The 15,305-nt window shown below is 41.0% G+C and overlaps 2 protein-coding genes across 3 annotated transcripts in view; one reads left to right on the top strand and one right to left on the bottom strand.

Annotated features, from left to right (window-relative positions):
• The window catches only part of LOC105270266 (uncharacterized), a 40,976-nt gene extending 28,874 nt beyond the window's left edge, over positions 1-12,102 (top strand). The window contains exons 3-9 of the mRNA XM_011311097.1: positions 1,301-1,479; positions 1,692-3,404; positions 4,756-5,045; positions 5,841-6,189; positions 8,219-8,531; positions 9,816-10,025; positions 10,604-12,102. Coding sequence (XP_011309399.1) covers positions 1,301-1,479; positions 1,692-3,404; positions 4,756-5,045; positions 5,841-6,189; positions 8,219-8,531; positions 9,816-10,025; positions 10,604-11,242 — 3,693 coding nt within the window. The 3' untranslated portion in view covers positions 11,243-12,102. The remainder of the gene's footprint in view (positions 1-1,300; positions 1,480-1,691; positions 3,405-4,755; positions 5,046-5,840; positions 6,190-8,218; positions 8,532-9,815; positions 10,026-10,603) is intronic.
• Positions 12,103-12,185: 83 nt separating this feature from the next.
• On the bottom strand, positions 12,186-15,015 carry ZnT86D (zinc transporter 86D). 2 transcript variants are annotated; one of them, XM_011311095.1, is made up of 3 exons: positions 14,809-15,015; positions 13,812-14,152; positions 12,186-13,725 (listed from the first exon to the last, which is right to left on the bottom strand). In XM_011311095.1, exons 2-3 carry the CDS (start codon positions 14,115-14,117, stop codon positions 12,955-12,957), a joined length of 1,077 nt encoding a protein of 358 aa, XP_011309397.1. In that variant the 5' UTR covers positions 14,118-14,152; positions 14,809-15,015; the 3' UTR covers positions 12,186-12,954. The 2 variants fall into 2 exon arrangements, with proteins under 2 accessions (XP_011309397.1, XP_011309398.1); XM_011311096.1 differs by lacking the exon at positions 14,809-15,015 and adding an exon at positions 14,264-14,354.
• Between the last annotated feature and the right edge of the window lie 290 nt (positions 15,016-15,305).

Raw genomic sequence — 15,305 nt, 5'->3', positions numbered from 1 at the left:
AACATCGTACACCAGCCACAACTCCATCACGGAAAGCCCCACCGAAATGTTGTGTTAACATCCACCTCTCGTCTCAGATGCATGTCGCATAATTATTTCCCATGTTCGATGAATTTGAATATGTCTGCGCCAACAACTCGCAATTGACTCATCCAATCAACCAGCGATTCGCCGGTGTCCCTCATTTTTCATTGAATTATCCGTACACCACCGACCCTCTCAACTCCACCAGAATATCAAGATTAATGCATGCACCGAGTTGTTGTAATGATACTAAATAGATGAAAAATGTTGGCCTTTTTCCACTTATATACGCATCTGTGTTAGCAGCCGGGGTGTCTGCCACCGAGCAAGATACGTTTCCCCTTGCCATTTATTTTTCCTGACATTGAAGAATGCCCTTTCTTTTGACCCTTTCCACTTTTCCGGAAAAACGAACGCGGTCGATGTCTCACCAATGCGCAAGCCAACCCAGAGTGAACGTGTAACTACAAAATTAGACGTATCGCTAAATAAATAAAAAACATTGCGAAAAGATCGAGTGATTAATCGGCAGGAAATTAATCACACGAGGGAAGTGTATGGGGCATTTCGGTTAAAATTGTTAACACTAGATTGATTAAATTGATAAGATATCTTTATGAATCTGTGGAGTTTAATAAGTCCCGGAAAAGACAAAAATATTTATACCCTGGTGTTTTTGATATTCCAGTTTTCCTGCGTGGATTAAATCTACATTTATTCTTTGTTCACCACGGATTACCATTTTAATCCACGATTCCACCAACCCAAAGTCAATTGTGTGGGTTTAACCGCGTGAATTACCACATGTTGAAGAGCGATTTCAATTGGTTCCAGCGAAAACCGCATCACTAAGATATTTAATTGATTCCAGGGTCTAATTAACTTACAGCGGTTACTGAATTTTGTGTGGATGCCTCATCCAGACACTAGCCTATGATTCTCATAATTAAATAATCAATATCTCATTGTCAAAGTTGATTGACAGTTCGGGATTCCACTCAAATTCCATTTACGATTTCTTTCAACTCCGGGATTCAGCTACACGTGAAAAATGTAAAAAAATTATCTGTCAGTCATCTGACAGAGCCGACGTTTTTAATACCAGTGAATTCTACCTCAGAAAATGCTGTGCATATTTTTTTTTATCAATATTCCCTTCACTTCTATCTGAAATAAAACCAGTTGTTGGGAAAAAAATGAAATTTTACTGACAGTTAATGATAAAAGAATGGAAAATGCAGAGTTAAAAGAGAGACGATTCCATTGATGTTCCCAGGAATTGGAGAGAAGTTACACACTATCGACCCCAGGAGGTGGAAGTCCAGTTTGTTGTCCCCCATGCAGTCCACCACCTGCTCCAGCCGCCTATATATCAAGCATTCGTGCGTCATCGAGGAAATTCGGTGGCAGTGGACCAACATCCCCAGATCGTGATCCAGTTGGTAGACTACTCAGGTAAGTCCCCAAAGCAATAGACACTCGAGATTAACGATACACCCGAACTCAATTCACGCCTTTGACAAAATCTCCAAATAATCAACCCAATAATTCCTTTGATACTCCAGTCAAATCTCCTGAGAATCTCAATTCCTCAGAGAATTCCAACTTCTCCAAACAGCTCCAAATCATGAAAAGTAAAAGGCTGTATCCACCCACATTTTTTCCAGATACTTAAAAATGTATTACCGAGAGCTAGGGACTAGAGATCCACGTCAGCTACCCCCGTGGATTCTTCCTCTGCCCCTGGGCACCCTGTGCCCTGCGCACTTCCAGCCTCACCTCCAGCTGATGCACAAGAGCGATCAAGAGCACAGACTCGAGTCCATAAAGATCGATCAGATATTCTCATCAGTGAGACTGAGCGATGGTTTACTATCAGAGGCACCAAGACGAGTGGCGATCGAGGGTGGTCCAGGTAGTGGCAGAACAACCCTGTGCATGAGACTCCTCCACCAGTGGGCAAGCAAAGAGGATGGTCCAGCTCTTGCCTTCATAATTCCCCTTCGAGAGCTACGTGGCACATCACTCCTCACATATTTAACTCGTGAATTCCTCACTAAATCGGCATCACTCACCGAGGCAATGGCCCAGGTATGGCGCACCCTCCACCTCCTCGAGGATCGAGTCCTCTTCATTCTCGATGGTTACGATGAGTGTCCGGGTGGTAGGCAATCGCTGGCCGATGCCGTTGATCTGTTAGAGGCACGATTATTCCCCGACGCTAGAATAATCGTAACGTGTTCACCAAACAATTGGACAACTCTATCACCAATGGTACAGCGTAGAATCCACTTGGCTGGGCTCGAGTGGAGTCACGTTGAGCGTCTCTGCGTTGCCTATTTCATTCACAATAATTTATCAGAGAGAGCTTGTGATTTTCTCGAGTGCCTCAGCCTACAGTCACAAACGATTAAACAAATCGTTCAGCATCCACTCGGTTGGTTGATGCTGTGCACCCTTTATCAGGATTGTGGTACACTACCTTCACAGCCAAGTGCTGTTGTTCAGGAAGGGGTTAAATCGATAATAAGGAGATGCCTTGACAGGCCATTGACACCAGACGAGGAGCTGCCATCGCACTGCAGGAAACGTCTCGAGGATTTTGGAAAATTGTCACTGGCTGCTCTCAGAGAGGGCAGATGCTGCTACACTGAGTCTGAGATAAGGACACGTGGTGGTGGTGTGGAAATTGTTAGATTTGGATTTTTATCCAGAGGATTCACCTTTGGACAGAGAAGAAAGGTAGAGCAGTACACACCAATTCATACAGCTGTTGCTGAATTTTTCGCTGCGTACTATCTCGCATCGATATCTCAATACGCCAACATCTTGAGAAGGGAAATTGAGGGATTGCCCAGTGGAATAATTGGATATCTTGCTGGATTGCTTGGGCCAAGGACACATCTTGTTCTGAATCAACTGTGTCCACTGGAGGTGCCTTCCAGGACAATTTTCTCATTGCTCAAGGCTGCCGGTACATCTGACGGAAATATTTTAGCTGTCTGCAGACTTCTTGGGGCTGCACCTGGTTTCGGTCCTGTACCTAATGAGAGACCACCAGCTCCACTCGTTCAGACTTCACCTCTTGAGCTAGAGGGATGGGCAAAAATTCTGGGGAGTGATGCCTGCACACTTGAGGCACTCGAAGTTGTCTTTCAGGTGGAGCGAGGCGCTGATCCCACTTGGCTCAATGATTTCTTCAATGCTCTTGCTGATAATGAGAGTGTCAGGCTCGTCAGGATTACCTCGTTGCTGGGCCAGGAGTTCCCTGCTGACGAGGCACAACGACTCGCTGGACACCTCAAGAGCGTTCTCGGGAAAAAGAGACTCAACGATTTCGAACTCGTTATCACTTGCTTGGAAGAGGCTGCGCATGACAGGTTTGTCCTAGCATTGAAATTAATTTTTATTTCGTCGTGCAGATCAGATATTTTTGGTGAAAATTTTTCCTTCATTCGTCGGGCGGAAATGAGGGGATCAGCACTATCTCTTGGTTTATTTCAAAACTCGGAGGGTGAATTTTGCGGATAAGAGGTTCGATGATAAAAATGGAAAAATGAGATGGGGGATATTGGGTGGACGGCGGGAGGGAGAGTTATTTCGAGGGGATATGTGTGGTCTTTCCGAGTCCCTTTCATGGCCCTCACATTTTCCATCTATCGCAGTATACGGACCCTCATTTCGATGAAACAACAATAGGAGGAAATACGTAAGCCCTCGGATATTGAGTCATCTCAGATGCTTTTTTTGTCTCTCCCTGAAGTATTCTCAGGAGCCAATACAAATGATCGAACTTCGCGGTTTGAATTTCTTCTTTTTTTTTAATAAATAAACTTCGTTTCATGAATTTATGTAGTCGAAAAATTGAAATGTCGGATCAAAGTTACAAAGTAGCTCTTGGTGGAGGCAAAAAATCGAAGGCGAATAAACTCTCGGGTAAAAAAAAAACGAGACAGCAGTGTTAAAGCGTGGGAAGTTGAAAAGTTTGCCGACGGTGAACTCGACGAAACTTTACGTCAGGCGACATGGGACTCCAATGAGAATGAAATCGAAAGCCAACACACCCTTCACAAACTACCGAATTTATTTATCTGAAAAACAGGGGCTTTGATTTCTACCATTGGGATTTATTCATGCACTTGGCAGGCGTCAAAGGTAATCCGACGGTCAAAAAATAGAGTATGAAATGTGGAAGGAATAGGATTTTAAATTGCCAACGGAGAAATTGGGATTGGACCGAAAAACGTAAAACAGTTCTTTATTAGTTCGCAGAAATTTATGAAAAAGAAAAAAAAATGAGAATTAAACCGAAAATAACAACTCGTTTCCTCAATTCATTCTTCCGTCGTATGCAAATTTTTTTTGAAACCGTAAAAAATACCAGGAAACTCCCCCGGGGGCTGAATATTTCCCCATTTTCCAGCTGCACTTCTTGCTCACTCGCAGAGAGAAGTAGAACGTTTGTAAATCTCAAGGAGGGAATTTACTTCAGAGAGGGAACGAGACAAGATACAGTTTGAATTGTTGTGCAGTTCATTTTCCCCCGGTGTATTTCATCAGCATTTCTTTGTGCTGATCCTCAATTCTCTCCCTGAAAAACCTTTTCACTACAACATTCTGATTCATGCCACCTATCAAACCGACAATAGGTCTAATGACGAGACCCAGGATTATTCCCCTGGAGGATCAAATATTTTCCCATTTTATTTCTTTTTCTGATTATTCATTCAGGTTGGAGTGTGTGGTTAATGCACTTTGTCGTGGTTTGAGTAATGCATCGGCCCACCTGGCGCGACTGGTACTCGACATGAATCTGTCCGGTGAACAAGTCAGTAGAGTCTGTACAGCATTGCGCGATTGCGTCCAAGTGCAGGCACTGCACTTGCCCCATTTGAGCTGTGGTTGTGAAGGTCTTGCATCGGTTGCTGAACTACTCAAGGAGAGGCCACTTCTAGCACTCAATCTAGCTGGAAGCTGGGGAGCCAAAAACGAGGATCCATCCAGCTCTGGAATCAGCATGGGTAATTGCTTAAAAAAAATTCCCTCCCCGCCAAATAAATATCCAAAAATTGTGCCAATTAAATTCACGAGTCGTTGAAAAAATCGCAAGTGATCGGGAATTGAATATATCTTTTTTCCAATCGAAATTCCTCAGGATTGAAATGGCGAGAAGTCTAATTAATGCATCGAATCATTCTCGGAGTCTCGATATCTCCCGAACCAACAGAAATTCAATATTCGCTCCATTCATTTTATCCTTGAACTCATCATTTTTTTTTCTCTCGTTCTCAATAACCATCACAAATCTATCACGTCACGACTGAATGGGCTGGTGTTGCCTGATAAAATCGATGCGAATCATTCTGCAAACGATGAAAATTCCTGAGAAATAGTTTCCCCGAATCTCTCACTGCACTCGGGCATTAACGACCTCTCGCCATTAAGCTAATTGCCACTGCACCATTGCACTTAATGTTATTTCATTTTTACTGTCATTAACATATTCCTCGGGGAAAATTATCCATCGCACACCGAAACTATTTCCACAATTATATTCTAAAAAAATATCCATTCTCTTTCATTTCTATATCAAATCGAAATGAGCTCAATCAGTTTTTCTCCAAAATTTTATTTCTATTTAAAAAAAAATCAAAATCTCGGTGTGACTAATTATTGGGGGAATCCCCAGAATTTCTCGTGCGAGTGGATGGATTTTCCGGTATTCCACATCGAAATTGGGGAATCGAGTCACGGAAACCTCCGGTGGTATCGATAAACGTTTGGACTAGATAATGAAAATGTAACAATTTCCCCAGGATCTGGTTCCGGTTCGGGCAGCAGCGGTTGTGCATCGAGTACACTTGGTACTCTACCTCTGAACAATCGTTGTTACTCGTCTCTCCCACGTGGTGCACTTGCTGCCTACGGTAGTCTCACAAGACCTGCGACACTTCCACGTTTACCACTTGGCATTGGTCTTGGTACCAGTGGAAATGGTAATGGTACATTGCCGCAGAACGATCGAGACAGGGACAGCAGCAATGGCAGCTCCAAGAGAAATAGTGATAGTGTACTGTGCCATCGTTTACCTATGCATCCACTACCAACTTGTGATGTTGCCTGCCACCAGGGAACGGGCTTTCACGAAATTTTCAACGCCATAAGGTGAGATAACATCCAGAATATTCAATCCATGAAAATTATCAACACTCCATACACCTTAATACTCATTCTCAATTTAATATTATTCATCTCAATTATCAACTCAACGAATTTTCAATTTTTACTCAATTCACTGCATAAATCGATTAAATAATTTTAAATCAGAGACAACAGGCAGATAAAATCGAGATAAAAATATCGAATACACATAGTAATTGTTGGAATTATCCATAAATATTCGAGTACTTAATGATTTCATTCGATATCGGCCCTGAAAAAAAAAATCCCGCGATTAAAATAGCAACGGACGTAACTCGTTTTGAATATTGGAAACTCCAGTACTTGGATGAGTGTACAATTTTAATTAAAAACGAGCTTCCAGCGAGTGCTCAACGCTGCACCAATAGAAAATATAAAAACTTGGCATCTGAATATACATCATTTTATTTTTCTGTCACTCTATTTTCCTGGGAAGAGCCACGACTGACGTCTGTCCGACGAACGCGACATTTAATATTTGTCCTGCTGAGTTAATTGAAAAATTATGCAGCCTCTCGAATAAATGACAATATAATGGCACTGGGAATAAAAAAATCACGAGGAGTGGTGAGAAAATTTCAGACTAGGAAGGGCTTTTTCTGGTGGAAAATCGCCATTTAGGTCAGCATATTACGGTATCTGGGGCTAGTCTGCGTGATTTGCAAAAAAGGGGTCGTTATTGGGTAAAAGGGTAAAGAGGGTGACTAAAAAATTGTTCTGATTACTAGGGGAGAAAAAGACGAGGGGCCGGTATCGAAAAGTTGATTTTCGTGAAAAAAAAAAAATTCGCTAAACAAAACTTTCCCATTTTTCTTTTCTATTTTTGCAAATAGAAACACAAGCAAATAAAAACATTATCAAAAAAATTGTAGTGAATGCTTGAAATCATTGAAACAATTGAAATGGCAATTACTCAGCCATTGATTTTTCAATATTTCAAACTCAAATGGACATATTTCTCTGGAAAGAGTAACGGATTAAAAAGTTAAGGGATTCCCCGCAAAATCTTCATCCTCCTGTCTGATGTACTTTATTTTTTAACTCGACACTTTTTTTTTACCCTTTTTTCCCTTCGAGAGATGGAAGATACACGTTGTAATGACCTCCGCCGTCTGAGTTTTCCCCGAGTGCTTGGACTCGTGGATTTGCTCTTCTTGCTGTACGACAAAAGCTTTCAGCTTGCTCGGCACAACGGCTCCACCTAATTATCTCTCTCCACGTACTCCATATATTTTTTTGTTTTGCCCTCTTTTTTTTTTATTATTTCTTCCACTGGGCTTCACCGTATTCTTATCCCCCGGGAATTCTAGATACGTGGAAAACTAGTGAAACTCGATTTACACTTTTACATTTTAATAAAATTTATATCAACCCCATTGTTGGCGATGAGAAAATGCTGAGACGTGGGGTAATTGGACGTTCTAAGTTGCTCCTGGAATTTTTATCACCGGCAATAGACCGAGAAAAATACCTATTATTTTTATCAACCCATTACCACACAAGTCGTGAAACTCGAATTTCAGTTCTTTAATTCGGTTTATATTATTTTCAATCTGGTTTATCCAAGAGCTTCCACAAGAAATTCAATGAAAAAAAAAAAGAAAAAATCTAAACGACAAATGGAGCCGAAAGAAATTCCCTCTGAATTTACGATCTAGAATATTTTCATCTGTTATTTCCTCCACTCCCAGAGATGCAAATTGTTGTAACTTAATTCCTGAAAAACAGTTCCTGGAAGAACCGTAAAAGTTATGAATTCAAATAGTCCAATTTACTCGTAAATTACAAATATTTACACTCCATAAAAATTCCTCGGAGAGATCCATTAGCGAGAATTACCCCAGTCTATCGAGAAGTTCTGCATCACGATAAAAGACAATTGCCCGAGGGAGTAGTCTATATCCTGAGAACTTAGTTACACTGTCTACCAGACAGTGAGACAGACAGGGATCGATACACGATAGTCTATTCTTTGGATTTACCGGTGTTTCAGAGAGCAAAATTGCAAGCTGAGATCCCTGAACGTCTCCAAGTGCCTCCAGGGTGGTCTAGATGCTGGTTGTCTCGGTGAGACAATCAGACGAGCAAAAAACTTGGATGCTGTGAGGGCGGCTGGTGCCTCAAGGCCTGTAGACGTTATGCCACTGGTACTAGCACTTACTGAAGCACCTTGTCTACAATTACTCGATCTAGCGAGTCCACGACTAGCCATGGACGATCATCCCTCGAGATTACTCTGCCATGCACTCGCCAGGAACTCCACATTACGATTATTGAGCCTGGAGGGATGGACTTTTAGAATTGAGGTAAAAATTTCATACAATTCTACACAAAAAAAATTCTATTCCACCAGTTAAATCGATTTACCTCTCGTGAATCTCAACACTAAATTCTCATTCTACTATTTTTACGCGAATAAGTACTAAAAATACTAAACAAAACGCTTTGACACTGAGCGACTCATTAAAATCGGCTTCACACCGCCAAATTTCCATTTCCCATTTTTTCATCGTGTGAGAATGAAATTCATTTCTCGTCTCGTTATCTTTGAGGGGAATATATTTGAATAAAGAATATTTAGGAGGGATGAATAATTGTTTTCAAATGACAAAATGTTAAATGAAAAATGGTGAATCCCTGAGTGTCCATGGTAAAATCTTAAATCCCTTGTGAACGAAACTTTTTCATCGTTCCCTCGCGACCCCTGCAATATCGTGAGGGATTACATCCCGCGGAGAAACAATATCCGCAAGCAAACGACGTCCAGACGTAGACTAATGGAAAACTGAGCCGTTAGCAAGCTCATGTAAATCGCGTTACCCGAGCAAATTCACTATCGTGCGTGACACACTCCGACTCCTCATCAAGAATATTCCGTAATCGAGAGATTTCACACTTGAAATTATTTCGCGATAATTATCCCCGGGAAATCTCTCCCCCCTCGCTCCACCAAAAATAAAACAGTTCAGTGACTAAATCCCGAGACTAATCCCGAAAAATGAAGAACTGATATTTGAAAATGAAAAAGGTAAGTCTCGGAAAATAAAAAGTTTTATCTCAGAGCTCTTGGCGTGTTGTCTTGAGGGAATTTCGAGATTTCTTTCAACTTTATTCTTTAAAATCGACTTCTCAGCAGAAAGCATTGTTACACACATCCGTCGGGGATATATACAACAGAGAATGGGAGTAAAGTGAACAGCACTCCTCAATTACCACGTTCTCAACTCGAGAGAGATATTCCCGAGTTTTCGGGTTTTCCATTCCCCCGGGAGGCCGCGGGTGAGCCTGGGTTATGCCACTTGGAATTTCGATGGAAAACTTTGGAATTATTACACCAAATATCACGGATCCGCTGTCCCAAGTTTCTCATTGAATTTATATCGGAATTCATTGGATATATTCATTAAAACTTGCAGCAACCATTTTAATTTATTTCATAAATATCTTCCATTATTTGGATTACCACCAATTACAATACAACATGATACTCCACGTAATTATTCCCATTAATTAATGATAAATCGATTAAATGATCTCAATGCGTAGTCTGGAAAAATTGTAGTGCTTTCACGATTGTCTTCAATTTACAGGAGTCTGATACGTTATCAGTGTTCTCGGAGTTGCTGACTTGCACTAGTGTACGTGAATTGAGCCTGTGCAATGCCCGTCTGCATTTAGCTGTTCACGAGGGTCCACTCTCGCGATTAGGTAGAAGAGACGATGCTGGTGCTGAACTGCTACGTGCAGCACCACCACCCGCTTGTCCCACCATAGTTTTCCTCCGTCTGGCAGGATTTCAAGTGAGTATATCCCCACAACCGATACCCAGAGCTTTCGAGTAAATAGTCCTCCCTCGAAACAGCCGGAACAGTATTAAACTCTCCTACTCCAAAATCCATCGATCTGCCCCAACTTCTATTATTCCCAGAAATTCAACACTTCATCCTGAAAAATTCTCTCAGTATTCCTAGAATCCTCAGTTCTCACTGCTCAATTTTTTTTCCACATAAAAAAATATCGAAGAGCAATGGAAACTCCTGGATTATGAAATTTCGTAATTAGTCGATGGTTGGACAAAGGAGAGAACGAATTGGTGCATGACACAACAGATAATCCCTTCATCCCCCTGAAGACTTATCCACAAGTTTCTACCCAACACACGAGAGACTTCCTAATGCCACTGTATTCCAAACAATTCGCCATTCCATCGCATTGCGTTCAATTAATTCCTACCCTGGGATTCTGAGTCACGTGTTCAGTATCCTGACGCAATACTGACTGCAGCCCCACGGGAAATCAATGTGAAGAAGAGGAGTTTGACGTTTATATTAAATCACAGTGAATATATATATTTTTTCTTGTATTTTCTCGACTCCAGGTATCAGTTAATGACAGACTTGCACTACGGGGACCCCTTCTACTTCCCTTCTTGACTGGATTTACAGCCCTGAGTGAGCTAGACCTCTCCCTGGATAAATCAGAGATAGGAGGTAGCAGTGGATCCCTTCTCTTCATTGACGACAAAATTCTCCAGCAATTTTTCACATCACTATCGATCCACCTCAAGAGTCTTCAAACCCTCAAGATTAATTACTGGAGGATCAACCTGGAGGACACCGATAAGACGATGAGACAAATATCGAAACACATCAAGACAACAAATATCAGTTTTGTCAAGGCTAATGGATTAATTGTCACTGACAGCGTCAAGAGACAACAGGTGGAGCATCTTTTTGTACAAACATTGCTCGGTAATTTGCAATGGCTGACGTGGCTGTGCATCGATGGTGTCAAATTAACCGAGAGCCAGTGCACCAGCATCGGTAAATGGATAAAGGAGCGTTATCCTGGGGTTCTCCTCGAGATAAGTGCTAAGGACATTCAGGTCAAATCTATTAAGGCTCTTGTTGCTGCTGTTGAAGAGGGAGGTAGAGCTGACGTTGGTTACATCGGGGGGTCAACTTGTCGAATTAAAATTAATAAACTTCAGAAAAATTCCAAGACCAAGAAGAAGTGAGAGGGAATCGGTGGCGAAATATCTATTATTCACTGAGATACTCATGAATTAATCCAGATACTCTGCTTCGATCTTCATTATTTTTCTCATTCGACTCGAGGAGTTGGGACTATCATTTGTAAATAATGAGATTAATTTCAGGTTGGTTTACTCATTTTTATTGATTTGCCTAATTTTCGTACGTTCTTTGTAGATTTCAGGTTTTATTTTTTTAAATCCATTTGGCTGATATGTTATTTGATAAAATAAATGATATTCGATGAGGCTGTTACAAGTATAGACTATTGTTGCTAGATGGGGGTGTAAAATAAGATAAACTTGAGGGTAAATTATGAGAGGAGAGTAATATATACGATATATGAAGAATGTCTAAGAAATACTCGAGCAATAGCTTTATCCGTGAAATTGTTGGGAATTGAAGAAATTTTATGGTATTTTTAGTGTATAAAATAATTTTACGAGGTACTTTACACAATAATAAAAACCTTCAACTGCCAAATAAATGAAAGACAATGTTAATGAAGATAAATCGTGAAATATCGAGGGAAATGAATATCACCACCATCAACACTTGTTAGTATTCCATAATAAAAAAACTAGATTTTATGAATTCCCATTGAGAATTTAATTTTGTAACTATAATTTATCAATTTGTATATTAGACTTGGATTCTGCAATTGTTTTTCGTATTGTAAATAATCGATAAAAATTGTCAGTAAAATAATAAAATCATGATATTCCATTAATCTAGTAGAATGTATCGTGACTAAAATTGTTATTAGGATTCCCTCCGAGTGTTTTTATCATTAAATATTTATGTATTTATATGTGTGCACATATCCATGGGAAAAAATAAATGTCATATGTGTTTGAATAAATATTTCCGATTGACCCACGATGAATGAAAAATCGTGGACACTTGGAATAAATTAAACAGACCATATAAAACCGTAATATTTTATTGTTCTACTTATTCATGATTATGTACATTAATTAATCAATAATCCTCTCATCCTACGCCTCAAATATAATAAAGACTTTATTTAAAAAACTGGTGATTCATCGGATCACAAAAATAATTTATGATTCACGTTCACAATACAAAGTATTTGCACACAACACTTGGAAAAGTTTTCACCTCTGGCCTCAATCCACTCTCCAATGATAGAGTACAGAGACTTGGCTGTCCCTGAGTCACAGTTTGGAATGTCCAATTACAATAATGAATTATTTTTCAATTTAGGTACACTCTCAAATGCATGAATGGAAAGAGAAAAATGAAAAATGCATTATCAGCCCATCACCCCTCGCATAAAAGTAAAAATATTCAACAACTATTCATCAAGTTTCAGACACTCCATCAATCATAAACTCCCAGTCGTCACAGGGATTTGGCAGTACTCACCTTAGGCGTACCTCAACAAAAAAAAAAGTGATGTCTTACAAAAATTGTATTTACACTGGAATTCGCATACTGGATGAAAAAAGAAAAACTAAATTATTGACCAAAAGAAAATCCTGGAGAGTAGTTGCAAATAATTTAGTAAAGTGAGTCGATAAATCGATAATCAATTGAAAATTGAATGCCTGTCTTCACCACTTGACCGAATAAATTCTCCAGGCCTTCCAGTGCCCCCCAGGAGCTTCTCCAGGAGTATACATCCCGAGGTCCCTCAGAACCCCCTCAGGAACTCATCTCCCTCCCCCTCGGATCACGTATGCGTGTAATCCAGCTGGACAGTGAGATGCCGGACACCAGCAGCATGAAATATCATCTGTGTCTGTGCCAGTACGTATTTAGCATCGACAGTCCTGGCAACCTCGAGCTTGAGACTTCCCACATAAATATCAGAGCACAGAGTCCAGAAGTGTGGCTCCTGGACATCATAGACACCACTGAGGTTCTTAATTCTATTGTAGCATTGAGGTAGAAGATGATCGAGTGCACCAGGCTGCCTCTGCATGAGAATAACCCCAGACTCCATGAGAAGTGATCCAACGCTGATAATAATAAGGAGAGCAATGAACATGGAGCAGATGGGATCTGCAATCATCCATCCGAACAGGTGCATGAGAACAGCTGAGACGATTACCCCAACCGAGCCCAGAGTGTCAGCGAGAATGTGGAGGAAGACACTCTTCATGATCTGAGAATTTCCAGAGGACGAGGACTCGAATTCCACGTCGTGGTGATCATGCCCGTGCCCTCCATGACCACCATGACCACCATGACTGTGATTATGATTGTGGGAGTGACCATGACCCCCATGTGAGTGACCATGACCTCCACCACCGTGGGAATGCCCATGGCCATGCTGGAAGGCGTAAATTCCCACTAGATTCACCAACAGACCCAGCACAGACACCACAAACAGCCTCTCGTGCTTCACCTCTGGCGGCTCGATTGCTCTCTCTATCGCCTCAAACATTATGAATCCTGCGATGAACAGCAGGAATAATCCATTGACGAATCCTGCGAGAACCTAGTGAAAAAAAATGGAATAGGATTAATTGGGAAAGAAATTCATTAATTTTTTTCAATAATATCTCCTTTGAATGAACGACGAACCTCTGCCCTGACGTATCCATAAGAGTAACGATCGTTGGCTCGCCATTTCGTTATGACGGAGGCGATGAGCCCGAAGATGAGACCAGTGCAGTCGAAGAACATGTGGAAGCTGTCGGAGATGAGGCCCAAACTGTTCGTCCACATGCCCCAGATCAGCTCGACGAAGGCGAATGAGAAATTCAAAAGGAGAAAGAGGAAGAGATTTCTCGTATTTTTATCAGAGAAGATTAATCGAGTCCAGCCGTGAATTCTCTCCTTTATTCTGCTGCCGAAACTCCGGGAGTCCTTGTGCGTTAAGGGAAGCATGATGGAAGGTGATGTGTCTTCGTGATCTCGAGGTTCTGAAAAACGTGCAAATCATTTTTTAAGCTCCTGACGAGGTACGTGCCGAACTTTACGTATTTATCAATGTTTTGTCAAGATTAATTCGATAATTATCGACAACTACTCACGAATCTACAGAACATTCACTTCGACGGAACGATGAAAAGTAAAATGATCATGAATTTAATTGGGGAATCCTTTCCTTCTGGATGCTTTGTTTACTTTAGATAAGGGAAATACTGAGAAAATATTGACTGAAGCACGAAATGTGACGTTAAATGAGTCAATTAAAATGATAATAAAAATCAATGGAATTATCGACAGCTCCTGAAGATTTTCCAGGAGTTTTTAATGAAAAAAAATTAAAAATCAAAATGAATGAAGATAAAATCACCGAGAAAACGGACTAGAGTAAACGAAAAAAATTCTCCCATTCCCCGAATAATTAAACAAACCCAATGAAGCATGAAATCGAAATCCATACCATATTGCCCCCCATTCCATCCACCCCTCCGCTTTAATTACCCCCCTAAACGTCCCCCACCGCTTCAGTAATTATTTTAACGATTTCCCGAACAATAAAATCAAAAATCGAACGGTGTCCTCTTAATTGTCACGAGTGACACGTATACGTCAATGACAGGTTAAGAATTCCCCGATTCCAGACAAATACCTTTTAAATCCTCCAACAGTCAGAAACAGCTGTCAACTATCCACTGAACAATCCTGACACTTTCCTTTACTCCCTGAACACGGATCCTCTCATGATTTCGTTAATTACCCAGAGTAATGAGCTTTCGGATGGAATAATACACTGGGTTAACCGCCATGTCTCCCCATGGTCGAACACGCTTCACGGCTTCAGCCCAAAGAGGATTAATTAAAGTAAAGGCTCAGTTCTGGGGGTTTGAGTGACCCCAGGTGCATTGTACTACCTCACCCCAAGAGAGAGAGGGCGCCACACGCAATGCGCTGGCGTGTCTGGCCGTCAGCCGACTCGGTAACTGCCTCAGTAGCAGTCGCGCTGTCAGAGGGACCAGTTGAGCGGGTGAGTGTTACTTTCTGCGTTAGAAAATTGGTTTCTGTTTTTTATTATAACATTTCCATACTCGCCTGATACTTGTTCAAAAATTTTGAATTGTCGAATTTCCGTAAATACCTCCTCAATTC

This window comes from Fopius arisanus, unplaced genomic scaffold (assembly GCF_000806365.1).
Source record: "Fopius arisanus strain USDA-PBARC FA_bdor unplaced genomic scaffold, ASM80636v1 scaffold00083, whole genome shotgun sequence".
NCBI lineage: Eukaryota > Metazoa > Arthropoda > Insecta > Hymenoptera > Braconidae > Fopius > Fopius arisanus.
The sequence above is the reverse complement of the archived record's forward strand: the minus strand, read 5'-3'. Positions and strand labels throughout refer to the sequence as shown.

Coding starts and splice junctions, on each gene's coding strand:
- ZnT86D (XM_011311095.1), bottom strand. CDS start 14,117: ATGCTTCCCTTAACGCACAAGGACTCCCGGAGTTTCGGCAGCAGAATA. Junction 13,726..13,811: donor ATGGATACGTCAGGGCAGAG/GTTCGTCGTTCA, acceptor TTTTTTCACTAG/GTTCTCGCAGGATTCGTCAA.